Here is a 15,314-nt window from a genome sequence, read left to right as displayed (position 1 = left end):
GTTTGAATTACTTCATTAGACCACAGGATTGGATGCCTGGTTACTTTGAGGAAAACAAAATTTGTTGAATGAATTCAAAACAAATGAAATGATGAATTTATGAAAGAAAGATTTGGTTTTTCTCATATCCTTTAAGGAGCTAAAAACAGGACTATAAGAACATATAAGAGGTAATAGATTTTCCTCAACTTCTGATTGAAGGTTTCCTAAAGTTTATAAAAAGAGAATTTTGAAGATACCACTGAAAAGTCGTGAACATACAGACAGGTGGATAATGTGGAAGGGCATTGGCCCCTCATTTTTTATTCTGTGCCATCATGCAAAAGACTTAGAAATATACTCTGATACTGCAAGAAAATTTCTACTTAGCTTATTGCCTAAGCAGCAGCATATCTGGAATGGTGATCAGTGCTTTGGGGGAAGCTTGCTAAAAAAGCCTATGAGATAAATGTTTACATCATTATCTTGTACCAATTTCCTAACTCCTTTTTTTTTTTTTTTTTTTTAATCAAAAGCTTCGATTTATTTTGGTTCTATGTGGAGGGCTGGGAGGTAGGGAAGAGAGAGATTCAAAAGATGGAAGAATTTTTTAACACATAAAAATTCACAGTGCTAAAAACTCAAAAAGTCTCCCTCAGCAGAAGGTGTACACCAGATAGTCATTGACATAAGAGAACACTATAAATTAAGGCAGTAGTAGTTTATGGTTGCTAAGAAGGGAACTTAATTTACAACTAGAAACAGGTTTACATTCCTTAGAAATTCTGGAAATCAATCAGTGGCACAGAAATTGATCTGCTAAAGGAGAGGAAAATTGATTCTTAATATTGGCAAGTACATCAGTTTTAGGTTCAGAAGGAACAAGTCTTGGAAGGAAATAGGAAATTTATTAACCATTAAGGAATTACTTGATATTTAGTGTAGCAAACTATCCAAAGAGAAGTGTTTATGGCCTCATTAGAAGAAATATTTTTATTGTGGCAAACATCAGCTTCAAAATTGCCATCTTTATTATATCAGTGATATGAAAATCAAAAATTAAGTGAAATAAAGCTGTCTATGTAAAAAACATGCATTATATCAGATTTTAGAGTGCTGCTTTGCCTCAAAGTATCTTAATACAAAGTAGCAGGAATCTGAACACATTTGCATATTCCCCATTCATGACACAGTGTTGGCATTCTCAAAAAGAATAACTGTAGCTGATGGCAATTTTTATTTGAAGAGATTTGTGCATGTTAGCAATATACCATATTCTGTCACTATAAGAAGAGCATATGGGGCCCATTAACTCACCAAATCTGCCACTGTTCTGCAAATTTTTATTAAGCAAGTGCAGTCCCCTAATAGTCACTTATGTTATAGAATGCGTGTCAAATGCTATCAATAAGCAAGGGGATTGTTTTCCCATGGTGAGAAGCATTTGAAGTGTATAAGGAGGCTTGACAAAAGAATAAAACACTTTAAGTGATCACTATATTAATATAAAGGCATCCTACTGGGAAGCCAAGGCATGTAAGTATTACATGCACTTCAATGTTTGCCACTAACAAGTTCACACAGTGCCATCTTGTTCACCGACTTTTTTCCTCATATTTTCTTTCTCTCAATGCTAACAATGAGCCTTGTCGAAATAAAACAAAATATATACATATATACTCTGTTGATGATTTTTTTTTAAAGGTGCTATAGGTAGGTGGTTGGGCAGTTCTAATTAGCTTCAAACACTTAGAACCAGAAGAATTAGAACACAGGCTATCAGGTTGCTATGTTTCCCAGGTGCGTCTCCTGAATCAGAGGGCACACCAGGAAATTAACAAATGCCCGAGCCACAGGGTTCTGTCTTTATTAATCACCTTGTAGTAACTGAATCAAATGGTGTGTATTGATCTGGTGTTGAATGTGAAGAAACAGAAGTTTAGTACAGAAATCCTATCATCTAGGGCTGGCGTTGTAGCTTAGTGGTAGAGCCCACTTAGCATGTGTGAGGTGCTGGGTTCGATTCTCAGCACTACATAAAAATAAATAAATAAAAATAAAGGTATTTTAAAAAAGAAATCCCATTATCTAAATAAATACAGAGACACCTCAAAAGGGGTGATTTCATGGTGCCCTGTAAATGTTTAATAATGGTTATAATGAAAACAATCGTAATAAAAATGCTTATGAATTGTATCTTCAGAAAACTCAGCATTTCACTGATCTCTCTTCAATTACTAGCAATATTCATTTAAGGTAATCAAGAGCAAGTAGTACTAGTTTTGGGGTAAGACTGATGGACTCAAAGGAAATGTAATAAGCTCTAGTAACGAGGGCGGGGAGGGAGAATGAATATGAGAAAGAAGGAGGAAAGGGAAGGAAGGAGAAAAATTTGTCATCAGAATCAGAATTAAATTTCAAGCTCTTTCTCCATCAACAACCCATTACTTGATGCTTAGGGTACTTTCCTCTTTTGGAATGGAAGCCCTTTCCCCCACCAGGCCCACTCATTTTTCAATTTCTTGTAAAGATGTCCTTTATTTAAAATGACCCATTGCCATAATTCTTACTGCTTCGACTCCAGTCACTGAGCTCTCTGCACAGTGCAACTACTACCCTTAAGTGCCAGCCCTAGAGAGAACTGTAATAGTAGCTCTAAGGTGATGTGGGTTATAAAGGAAGTTGGGTATTAATTATAACACTTGCCATTTAAAAAAAAAAAAAACAACTTGGTGGTGTGTGTAATTTTACCTCATTTTCTCATTTGCTACTGTTATTTAAATTGCTTCCCAGAACTAAGCATGTGTATAAAAGATGATTGTTCTAAATTTAACCTTTTAAATAAAATGTATTCTGTTAATTAAGTCATTACAGTTCCCTCTCATTTCTATTATGTTTATTCACTTATCTTCTGTCCTAAAGATAGACATCTGTGTCAGTGAATATTTTGGAGAAAGACCCTCAATTTTTATGCCTATCACCCATTTGGATTTTCCACACTGTTTTTAAAAATAGTTTATTTCAGTGATCTAAAGAATTTCAAATTGTCAATTAAAATAATGATAAGCATTCCTACTAGGAATAATAGGCATTATTCAGCCAAAAAGTTAAGAAGTTCCTTGTAACATCTAGTGCTGCTGGGGATTTTCAGTACTTAACAGCAGCTAAGATTAAAAGGAAAAAAAATTAAACAATATCAAAAGCATTAATTTTATACAAACCCCTTTTTTCAGATTAACTATATGTAATAAGACCATGGGCTCTACAGCGTTTTTCTTTGCCTTTCTGCCACCATAAGATGAATTGGCCAGGTAAACTTGGAGGTAGTACCTGCTGTGGGTGTTCCGTTATTCATGAGATAACACCTAAATTTACCTAATACATAATGTTATGGTTTGGAAGTGAGTTGCCCGCCCCAAAACTTCTGTTAATGCAGGAATGTTGTGCTGAAATAATTGGATTATAAAAGCTGTAACCTAATCATCCCATCCTAGTTTAACTGGCCCGGGTGGTAACTGCAGGCAGGAGCATGGCAAGAGGAGGTGGGTCACCGGGGGGCCTGCCCTGGAAGGGTGCATCTTCCCTGCAGCCCTTCCCCACACCTCTCTGCTTCCTGAACCTAGCATAAGGTGAGCAGTTTTTCTCTGCTGGGGCTCTGCCCATGATATGCTGTTTCATCTTAGGCCCAGAGCAATGGAGTCAGCAGTCTATGGATTGAGGAACCTCTGAAACTTTGAACCCCAAATAAGTCTCCCCTCCTCTAAGTGGTTTCGACAGGTCTTTTGGCTGCAGCAATACAAAAGTTGACTAAAACAGTATGTTCTCAATTATTCACTCTCTATTTCTTTATGATCCTGAGCAGGTGAAATCCTGAACACCACCACCATCATCAGATTTATTCCCTTACCCCTCACACGCCTTCCTTTAGCAAATGTTTTCATGTGTTGAGAATTGCACACCTGGCTCTCTATGCTGAACACTTTTGCACAATTGTTCTTATTTGGTTCCCACAACTCACTATATATTGTTTGTATCCTCATTCCTCACATGGGCAAACTGAGGTTAAAAGAGCTTAGTACCTTGCCTGGCAGTGCTGACACTCAACCCATATGCATCTCATTATCAGCTACCATGTTATTCTGCCTTTCTATCTAGTTTCTCATTAGTGATGATAGTGGCTAATAATTATTAAGTGCTATAGTGTGATCTTTCTAAATGCCTCACATATACTTAAACATTTCATCTTCACCACAAACCTATGGACTAGGCAACATTTTCCTTATGTTATGTACAATGATACTGAAGCACAGAAAATTAAAATAATTTTAAAACACTTGTGAAAAATACCATTAAGACTTTTACAATAACTGCCTAAAACTAGTGAGTTTCTATGCCAGGTTCTTAATTTAAGAATATGATTCCTCATCTATGAAATGGGAATAAACAATTTATATTATTAATTTGATAAAATGATGGTTAACACTTGTTGATATTTATCATTACAAAAAGATTTCTATTAATAGCATATATTCAAATAAAAAAGCTGAGAGTTTTCTAGCATATAGGTGTTTGTTTCCTTATGTTTAATTCATGCTGCTGATCATTGTTAAAATTTCTTAGAGAGAAACCTTTGTCTGATTGGTATCAATGTATAATGGTGTAGTTAACAGTACCATTTAATCTCTGTCTCCTCCACTCATGAGGTGTGTGTCAGTTTCTTTATCTGTAATATATGGATAAAAATACTTATCTTTCCAGTCATTGTGAGAGTTAAATTAATTAGTAGATATGAAGTACATAGGACAGAATCTATAAGTGTTCAACAAATATAGTTGCTATTGTTATTTTTAATCTTTATTATCATTGATTTCCAATATTTTTCTCCTTATAATATGGGTTCCACTGGGTTTTTAAGCATGGGGAGGGAAGAATTTGGCTCACCACCAGCACCTCAAAAATACCTCTGACCTACTTCCCAAATGGAAATAAAACAAGAAGTCAGACATGAGTTTAAGCAGTTAAGAACTGGATAATCATAGATACATGATTTTTCTAGAAATTAAAGAAGGAGGGATGGGGGAGGGGGATGATTATATATGGTGTTTTAATCAGCTTTTTTGCTACTGTGACAAAATGCCTGACCAGAATAATTGTAGAGGAGGAAAAGTTTTTTGTGGGGCTCATGGTTTTTAGAGGTCTCAGACCATAGACAGTTGACTCTATTCCTCGGGGCTAAAGGTAAGGCCATACATCATGGTTGAAGTGTATGGCAGAGAAAATTGGCTCACATGATGAGAGGAAGTAGAGAGAAAGATTCCACTTGCCAGATACTGTATATATCCCAAAAGCATGTCCCCAAAGACCTACCTCCTCTAGCTACACCCTAACCACCTTCTGTTACCACTCAATCCCATTAATTTACTAATTTTGGCTAAGGCTCTCATAACCCAATCAGTCCTTCTCTAAACCCACTTGCATTGACAGACACATGAGCATTTAGGGGACACTTAATATCTAAACCATAACATATGGCGACTGGGTCAATTAAATATTATGAATAATATGGTGGATAGAAGAAAGGGACACATGTTTCTCTGAGACCAGTCTAGTTAGGAAAAATGGAAGCTGTTATCCTTGTTAGGAAATTTCCCCTCACTTTTTTATCCACCCTTGCACACAAGAAGTTTATAGACTAGCATAATGGTGCACGGTGAACAAATAAACAGCTGTTGTCAAACATTGAAGGGGTAATCCATGCAAAGTTGCTAAATGATTAAAGACTTTGCCTCTATGTTTATGAGGAATATTATCTAGTGGTTTTTATATGATGTCTTTTTCTGATATTAGTACGTTTAATACTAGCTCTATGGGATAGGTTGGAAATGTTCCCTCCTTTAAACTTTTTAGTAGGATTTCTGTAGAGTCAGTATTATTTCTTCCTTAAATGTTCAATAGAATTCAACAGTGAAGCCATTTCAGTCTAGATGGTTTGTGGTTGTTTGTTTTTTTGGAAAAATTTACTTACAAATTCATTTTTAAAATTAGGTATAAGGCTATACATACATTTATTTCTTCCTTTATAAATTTTGGTAATCTAGACCTTTCAAAAGTTTATCCATTTCATCTGAGCTATGTTAATTGGGGATTAATTTTCCTCCTATTGAGGCAAAACCCATCTTCATATTCTGACACCCCTGAATTATGAAGCTTTCCACTCTAGCCACTGGGAATAGGCACTGTTCCCTGTTCTACACAGACAACAGATGCTGCTTCCTTTCCATTTGGGACAGATTTTTTGAGCTCTTGGGGTTCTTGTCTCATGCACAAGTATTCAGCTAAATCCAGGAAGGAATTCTCTGAAGATTTAGGGAGAAATCTGTGTGATTCTCTTCTCTCTGCTTCTCTGTCCTGGACATCCCATCTGCACTGGCATCCCTGGACATCCTGCACCATGTCCTCAAGCTAGAGTAGAAATAAGTCACTGGATTCTGCCCCAGTGTCCCCCTCCCTGCACCACCATCTGGAAACCTTCTCTAGAAGCAAGCTGGGGCATTTGTAGGGTTCACCCCATTTGTTTTCCATCTCTTAGGAGTTGCTGTCCTTTATTGCCTGACATCTCATCAGACGAATGCCTTGATTTCATGTTTTGTCTAGTTTTTAACTATTTCTAGGGGATTATAAATCTTTTTCTCTTTTCCTCCATTTTGATCAGATACACAGGTCCAACCCTTGAGTATTAGATAATACATACATTGCTTTTATGCTCAGAGAGCTTTGTTTGAATTTAGTTTCTCCTCTTATGGACATGGAAGCAACAACCCAGCTAAAAGAACTGAAAGTACTGGAAGTCTTTAAGAATGATGTCATATTCATAGAATAACTAATAAACATATTTCTTCATAGCTGTTTTTCAAATGTCTGTCAATAAAAATGATGTACCCCAGGATATGCTGGAAGGGAAATTTTCTGAAATCTTTCCCAGTAAAAGATTTAAATTATTATGATTTTCTATTAATTTATTGTTTGTAAAATGCCTGATTTACAAGCAGGTCTAATCCTTGTCTCTTTTACTTTTTTCTCCCCAGTGCCAGATGAAAGCAAAGTTCATTCATTGGCTGGACACCGATCCGGTAAGAAATTCCTCGTATCTGCCTTTCTGTTCCCTTCCTGGAAATCCCTGGCTGTGTTTTAGTAGCCGTTGGAACCTGTTTCTACCCACCAGTCACTGAAAGGCTTTCTAATTAATACATGAGATGTCTCTGATTTCCACAAAGATGAATTATTGCTTGGCTGTGTGCATAGTGGCATAATGCATGCTGACTCAAAATGTTTGAAAGGAAAGAAGAAAAGTTTCCAAAAATATAATTCTAAAACTCCAAATCTGAAACTGTATGCTAGCTGAGCACTTAAAACAAACAAAACATTGTAAAGAAAACCAAAGAAAGTTCAGAAATTCTTTCCCACACTGACTTTCATATTAAAACAGCAGAAGAGAGTTCCAGAGTAAAAAAGATGTTCTCATTTCTTTCTCCTCAAAAAAAAAAAAAATTAAAAATTAAATTAAAAAATATGCAGTTGCTTGTCATCAAAAGGGACTGTGCTAGGGATGATTGTTATCCTATTTTTCTCTCACAAATGAGCTCCCTTTGTTATCTGGGAAGTCCACTTGGGTCTCCTAGGGTCTTGGTCTTTCTCTATCATGTGTTATGGTATCTTAATATCTACATTGCCCTTCGTTGTCAAGAAGCCTGCCTTCTCTTCCTGTGCTCTTTGGCATCATTCATCCACTTAGCTGCAAAACTTAGAGCTACTAAGCTAGCAAATACCTCAGTAATTCCTTTCTTCTAAGGGTGCATGATTTTTTTGGGGGGACATCCATTTGACTCTTAGAATTGCCATTCCAAACACAGAAGAGTTATAATATGTTGGCATCCCTCCGTTTCTGAAACAAAGAAGTCTTCCCCATCACTAAGTGTCTCCGTGTTTATGTGCCAATTACATTTTCAGCAGCACGTCGCCTGGACGCCTCATTACCTCCATCATGTTCAATGGCAAGATTATGATTTTTTTTTCTTTTCTTTCTTTTCCAGATTCTTTAGTAACCACAGCAGGGAAGAACTAGTTCACAACTCTTTTGTTTTTCTTTTTTTTCTCCCATTTTTCCTCATAAAGAATCTAAAAGGTTAGATCACTATAAAAGAACAGATTTCCATGGAGTGTTAAATTGACACATGCCGCACGTTTATATCATCTTTTTCCATTAAATACTACCATTAAATACTTCCATTAAATATTTTTAGGAAACTGGGAAGAAAGTTCTCGTGACCAAGGAACCCCAAGGATAGCCTACATTCTTTTCATTTGAAATACACAGTCCTACATATATTAATAGTTGTCTTACACTTGTTAATACTTGAACACTAAAATCTTTTTTGTGTACTGGCATAGGATTCAATGAAAAAACTTGAAGCTGTTTTTAAGAATATTTTATCAGCTTGATTTGTGAAAACGAGCAAATAATCATCTTTCTGCCTAATTCCAGGAAATTGAAACACATTCTAATCTTAGTTGATTTCCAAACAAGTTACTGTTAGCCAGTAATTAAAAGTTATTGCCACTATTTCTGAGATCATTGTTGTCTTAGTATAATGCTGTAATGTTTTAGGTAAACTTAAATGATATCTATATAGTATGATATAAAATATTAATAAAGAACTATTCTAAGTGCAAACTTGAAACAATAACCTTCCAAATTAAAATAAAAAATTCAAAAGTGGCAAAAATTTAAAGCTACCAGTTAGATTTATTGTAAACTAGCCACATAGCACCTTCACTTTCACTGAGAGATAGAAACAGAATCAAACCTCTTTATATTTGATGAACCATGCTATTTAAATACAGTGGATGTTTTAGAGATTTCTGTTACTAATGCACTGCTATTCCAACATTCCCTATTTTTATATTTTTATGGACTTTAATATCCTATCACTACATCATTGAGTTTGTCACTGGGTACCTATGAAACTAGTAAAAATACTAAAGAACAGTCGGAAACTTGATAACTTGGATCTAAAATGGCATGTAATGAGGAGAGCTAACAATGACCTAAAATTCTATAGTCTAGTATGACATTAAAGGAGAGCATTCTGTAAAACATCAGACACTTTTGAGAAAATATAGAATATCATTATAGAAAAATATAAGACTAAAATTATAAATTTCTATGCTCCAAGAATATGCCCTCCCCCATTTTTTTATATTTCTTTATTTTGGAAAATTAGTCTTCAATTATAATGATCCTCAGGAACTTATCCCCTCATATAAAATGCAGATCCTTTATGTATGCTACACTTATGCAGGGAAATTTTTCATCTGGCTTTGGTGAGGGGGCACAGAGCAAAGGATTAAGGGTTCTTTTCATTCTGACAACCTCTTTCAGTTACAAAATAATGTTTAAAAGTCACCTAACATATAACTAAACTGTCTATCTTCTAAGGTGGTCTGTGATCACTAAATAAGTTACCAGGTTGTATTTTACCTTGCAAAATTCTATGATTCTACTTAACTCACCAGTGTTCAAAGGGACCACTGAACTTTTTGTTGCAATTTTCTTTCTTCTTCCCCAAATCTTTAAGTAAAATTCTATTTTTTTTCCTAAGAATAAAACAGCGCGCTCTCTCTCTCTTTAATGTTAGAAATGTGGGCAGCTTCAATACAATCTAAGACTATCAGAAAGTTAAACAAATTAAATTGTATGTGCTGACCTAAATCTATCATCCATCTTCTTATTCAGGATGATATGCAACATTTTAATAAATTCATGTGAGTTGAAATTTCTTCTGAGTCAGCTACTTAGTGTGTAGAGGGCCGTTTTGTGCCAAGTTCCATCTGTTTGTCTGGTTTGGGCACCTCCCAAATTTGTGACAAGGTTTTTGGCACCTTTTCCTTTTACCTTGGCTTAATCTTTAAGTGGTTTATTCCTTGGAACTCTGATTAAATCAGAGGCCCAGGTAGGATAAATCTTTCTAACATTTTTGGCCCAGAATGTAGTGTTCCTCTCACCCCTTCTGCAATCCACCCAGGATTTTTGAGATTCCTCTAAGATTCTGCTGTTGGGCCTCCCCTAACAGTGCATCCCATCTCATTAGACAGCACAGTAATTCTCCTGTTCATAATCTTTCAGGGTCCTCCTCCCCAGAAGGGGGATATGTATATCTAGGGAACAGTGGACCCAACACAGGGAAATTAGAATTAAAATGCATTTTGTTCAGTTTCTTTAAGAAAATCACAAGTTTCAGTAAGCCTTATTGTATTTCTAGTCTTCTTTTGGAAAGCCAAAAATGTCTTTACCCTCTTTCCCTGTCTAACTAATTAAACAAATCTTAGAAATGCAGGGAGGGGGGAAAAACAGAAAAAAATATTTTTTAAACAATAAAGCCACTTTTTTAAATGAGTTAAATATTCTAGGGGAACATTAGAAGACACAGAAAATGACATCAAATTTGGCATTTGATTTTTTTAAATTATACTTTGATTTTGGTAATATTCAGAAACAAAATATGCCTGAGAGGGAGTTCAGGCATATTTTTGCTTTCTGTATACTGAACTGGCAACTAAACTAATAGTTCAGTGCTCTTCTAGAGTCAGTCAGAAAGGAGTTATAAATTTTACTTTTTTTTTTCCTGTGTCATCTTCTTTTTTAGTTGTTTTGATTTACTGCTTGGAACTGTTTTAATATGTATTGACTGTCTGCAGAGATCTTTGCTGACCCAGCTTTTTAAGAGGATGCAGTACTGAAGGAAGCCACTGAGTTCTTCTTTATGGGCTCTGACATATTAATTAGCAAAATGGACTAAAAAGCTTTCCTATTTCTGTTTTAATTTCTTATATTCTCAAACACCTGTCTATATAGCTGTAAAACAGGCAAGTCTGTGAAAGTAATGGCTGGCAGTAAGTCCAGACCTTTCCTAAGGCAAGTTTATCAATTCATGAGCAAGTACTTATTAACAATCTCAGGGTATATCTACATATGAGGTGCCTTATAGTCACCATGTTTAGTTGATTTCCTGACACAGTTTACTGATGAAGAAATAGAAGCTAAGGGCATTTAAATATTTGATTTCTCAGCTAGTCACTTTTGGGTTAGGATATAAACTCAGATGTTGTGTGGTAGAGGTAGTACTTCGGGGCAATTCATGTTCTACTAGCACCTACCTAAAACCCCAAATCCCAGGAACTGAAAATATAGGAGTCAGACACAGTGCTTACATCTAGTTCTAGTTAGAAGTTCACACACACACTGAGACACAACAGGAAACTTGATAAATTCTTATTTGTCTTTTGTACACTCAGCTAGCTGAAACAGAAATACAATAATTATAAATTTCTATTAGAGTCCTGCAACTCAGTGAGTATGTTTGAGAAGGATATCTAATATGGTCATTCTTGCCTTAGTTTTCCTATGTGCATGTACATGTGTATGTATATGTATATGTATATATATATATATATATATATATATATATATATATATATATATATGTGTGTGTGTGGGTCAAGTTGAGAGACGTATGAAAGAGAAAATGTGTGTGTGTTATCTGTACATTACAGTAAACGTGCGAGTAATATCTTTCTTCATAGCAAGCCTGAGAGTTTAATGAGGAAGTTGCTACTTTGGCAGACCTTCCCTTCTTCTTTAAATGCAATGAGTATAAACTTCAAATCTAGACAGTTTAAATGTGGCCTGAGAAGTTTCTGGATCTTTGTAAAAGGATAGAACTTTTAAAAACATCCATCATTTTACTATAAGAGCAGCAAGTTGAGTGAAATTTCATAAATTTTATTGTTTTAGTATTCCATGTTTTAATAGAATATCAAAATTAAAATACTCACTTAAATAATGGAATACAAACATTGTTCATTTTTTGTATTTGAGTCTTCTAATTGGTTTTCTATTTTTCACAACTTTATGGTTATTGCATAAATAATAGATATTGCATAAATAGATGAGGAACTACAATTCTATTATTAGTGGTTAGTGGACTTGAACAGTTTCTTCATTGATTGGTTAAGGTAATACAGCATAAGGATCTGTGTGGACAGACATCCTTCCTGGGTACCCGTTAAGCTTTTGGCATTTCCGATGCTAGAAAAACATTGCTTTAGACATAGGAAATGTATTCTTTTCTCTCGTGCTCAAGCTTTGGTTGGCATTTCCATAGGATTCAGGAAGTTATCATAAGATGATTGGCAATATGTCCAGGGTTCCTTCTATACAAACTTGATTTTCGAGCAACCCTATTATTTCTATGTTGCAAAAGATTACTGAATACTGTCGTCTCTAAAATTTAGTGAATCAAATTGAACTAGAAACAGTATTTTTAATAAGATTCTTTACTACTCAAATATAAAGAAGGTCTGTGCATCTCTGAATTTCATGAGTAGATAGAGACAACATTTCTTTTTCCAAATCAAATTTCAAAATTAATTATTTCATCCCACTCCTGTTTATGAAATGCCCTCTCTCTGTAGCAGATATCATAGTAAATGCTAGAGACACAAAGTGAAATAAGATGTGGTCCTGCCTTAGAAAAATTGTTTATAATGTGGTAGCAGAGAAAGAATATAAATGCCTGATTAATATCTGTCTGATACATTTGTGCTGAAGAGCACAGTACAGAAATCTCCAAGAGGCAGGAGTGCCGATCCTGTGTGGGACTGGGGTCTGGCTGTCATGTGTCAGAATGGAAGTGCTTCCATAGCTGGATGTCAGAGCCAAATAGAAGTTGGAGATGTAGAAAAGGCCAATGAGCCAACAGATTTTAGGCATATGAAAAGTTATGAAAACATGAAATATCAAGGTATACTCAAGAAGCCATAAGCAATTCAGTGTGACAGGAATATGAAGGGAGACTGGCAAGACACCAGGTTGAGCAAGGAGGCTCAGATTCAGTTATGAGGAAGTTCTGCCAAATCCAAGGGTATGGTTTTATCCTACAGGCTCAGGCGCTAAAAAGGTTTAAGGAAAGAATAGTCCCTTTTGTATTCTGGTAAAATCAATCTGGTGATTGCAGGGACTTGAAAGAGCCAAAAGTGGGTGGGGGCAAGGTAATATGATATGTGCAAAAGTAAATTTAAGTGATTAGAAATGAGAATGGAAAGAAAAGCGAGAAATATTTAGGCAATAAAGCCTTGAAGTTTTGTTTTTTTTTTCTTTTGAACTAAACAGTGGGTGAGTGAAAAGAAGGTCTAACATGATTGTCAGTGTATCAACTCTTGCTGCAGCTATGCTTCATAATAAAACCAATGGTAAACATTTATTTCTTGGTCATATAGCTTCAGATAGGCTGGTATTTGCTGGTCTCTGCAGTATGTGGAGTTAGTTCTAACCCACAGGTTAGATCAGGTTTTCCACGTGTGTCTCTTATCCTATGTGGACTGGTAATTTCCTGAGGCAGGTACCTTTGACAAAAGAAGTGATAAGATGGAGACAGGGGAGAGAAAGAGGAAAACCATGATCTCTTTGCTGTTTGCCTGTTAAGAGATGTGTTTGCAAAGGTGGTGGAGGTCAAGGATAAGCAGGAGAAGAGGCTATTCATATTCTACCAGCACCTGTGGCCAGCTGGCAGGAAAGAGGAGGGATTTTACATGAGGGTAGAGGAGCAATGTGCAGGGAGTAGAGATGAGAAGTAAGGAGAAATTGGGGCCCCCTCTCAAACCTGACTTGCATGGTATGGATGAGAAGTTTCAGCTGAAGGGCTCAAGGGGAAGCAGAATTCTGAGTAGAGAGCTAGATTTCATTTAAGGCTGAAAGCTGGGGGAATTTTAGAGATGAGGTAAAAAGACTACAGTGTTTTGTCAGCCATGGAAAGATGGTCAGACTCAAGAAGGCAAGTCTGGGATGGAGGGGGAAAGTGGGATAGGGAGTCACACTGAGTACAGAGTGTTGTATAGTTGGCAGCCAGAAAAGAATAGATGACCGGGTCTCATATCTTGGCAGTGACTGAGGGTAGCAGTAGTGATCAGCCGGGTTTGTTTAGATGGTTGTGCTGCTGCCAAGAGAATTAGTCCTAACTTCTTTGATGAATAGAGAAAAGGCTTGGGTCAATTTAGACTCAGTGGTGGCCTGGATAGATTACTCCTTATAAAGTTCTCTTGTCTCTGACAAATGAGGATACCAAGAAGTTGAAAAAGGAAATGGTCCCAAGGTTACAGAAGGTATGAGAAGGTGCTGAATTTTTCACTAGATTTAGAAATTGAGAGGTAACTGTAACTGGAGTAAGTTTCAGTAGAGTGTAGGATAGGGGAATGAAGCAGCCTGAGGAAGAATGGAAAATGGATATAGCATAGGTGATCTTTCATGAAGGCTAATGTTGAGAGAGAGAGAGAGAGAAATGTATCCAGAGAAGATAAGAAAAGTTGTTTTCATTCTTGTATGTTTTGTTATTAATGAAAAACTCTGCACCATGCTGAGAGAAAAGAGATACTAGGAGGAATTGGGGCCCCTTCCTAGTATCTCTTTTCTTTCAGCATGTGAGGGAAGGAAGAAACCAGAGAGAAGGCACTGTTAAAAAGCTAGAATGAAGAGTACAGTTTTGTAATAGTTGGCCTTGGAGAGAGTGAGCTTAAATGACAGGAGAATGGTAGGGATGCCTGTGGTAAGGATGAATTTGTAGGTAAAGGGGGTGAGAAATTAAGGATGAAATTGGTGTCAGTTTTTCTTGATAATCTCAAGTCTATATTTAATGACACTATAGGGTGGCCAACAAGCTGCCCAAGAAGATAAATAGTAACATATAAATAGGTATCCATGATGGGAAATGTTTAAGTCATTGAAGGAAAATTGAGTTGAAAGCTAGGGGGGAAAATATATTCCACACATACACACAAAGACACACACACAGTTACACTAAATTCAAGGATTGGGTTGATAGATAAGCTTCAATTTCCCCAAACTTATGTGTTTGGGAAAAACATTATCTCTTGCAATTGTATTTCAAATTATCTATTGAGGTAGATCAACTTCTCTTAAAGACTAGATTGAGACTTAGAAAGAGGAAAGTGAGCCGGAGCAAAGGCCCAGCTGTTCAGCAACAGAATGAGGCTCAGACGTGATTTCTATTTCACCAATCTCTTTATTAATATAATTGTTGCTAGTTTTGCCTGATTTAATACTGAAAATGATAATTTAAATCCTCAAAATTTTCCCCAAACTCAGCATAGATACAAGGAAGGTAGACTAATTCAGCACAGCTCTGTTAATTTTTTCTTTAAGCATCTAACATTAAAATTCATCAGAACTGAATAAACTTCCCAGTACAAAAAAAAATCTGTAT

General features: G+C 36.0%; 1 protein-coding gene across 1 annotated transcript in view; it reads left to right on the top strand.

Moving 5' to 3' along the window:
• Positions 1-15,314, top strand: part of Pard3b (par-3 family cell polarity regulator beta) — a 978,419-nt gene that overhangs the window by 624,929 nt on the left and 338,176 nt on the right. The window contains exon 16 of the mRNA XM_076865584.2: positions 7,065-7,109. Within this exon, the coding sequence (XP_076721699.2) occupies positions 7,065-7,109 (45 nt within the window). The remainder of the gene's footprint in view (positions 1-7,064; positions 7,110-15,314) is intronic.

The sequence above is a fragment of the Callospermophilus lateralis genome, chromosome 9, assembly GCF_048772815.1.
Source record: "Callospermophilus lateralis isolate mCalLat2 chromosome 9, mCalLat2.hap1, whole genome shotgun sequence".
NCBI lineage: Eukaryota > Metazoa > Chordata > Mammalia > Rodentia > Sciuridae > Callospermophilus > Callospermophilus lateralis.
This window is presented reverse-complemented; position numbering and strand designations above follow the sequence as displayed.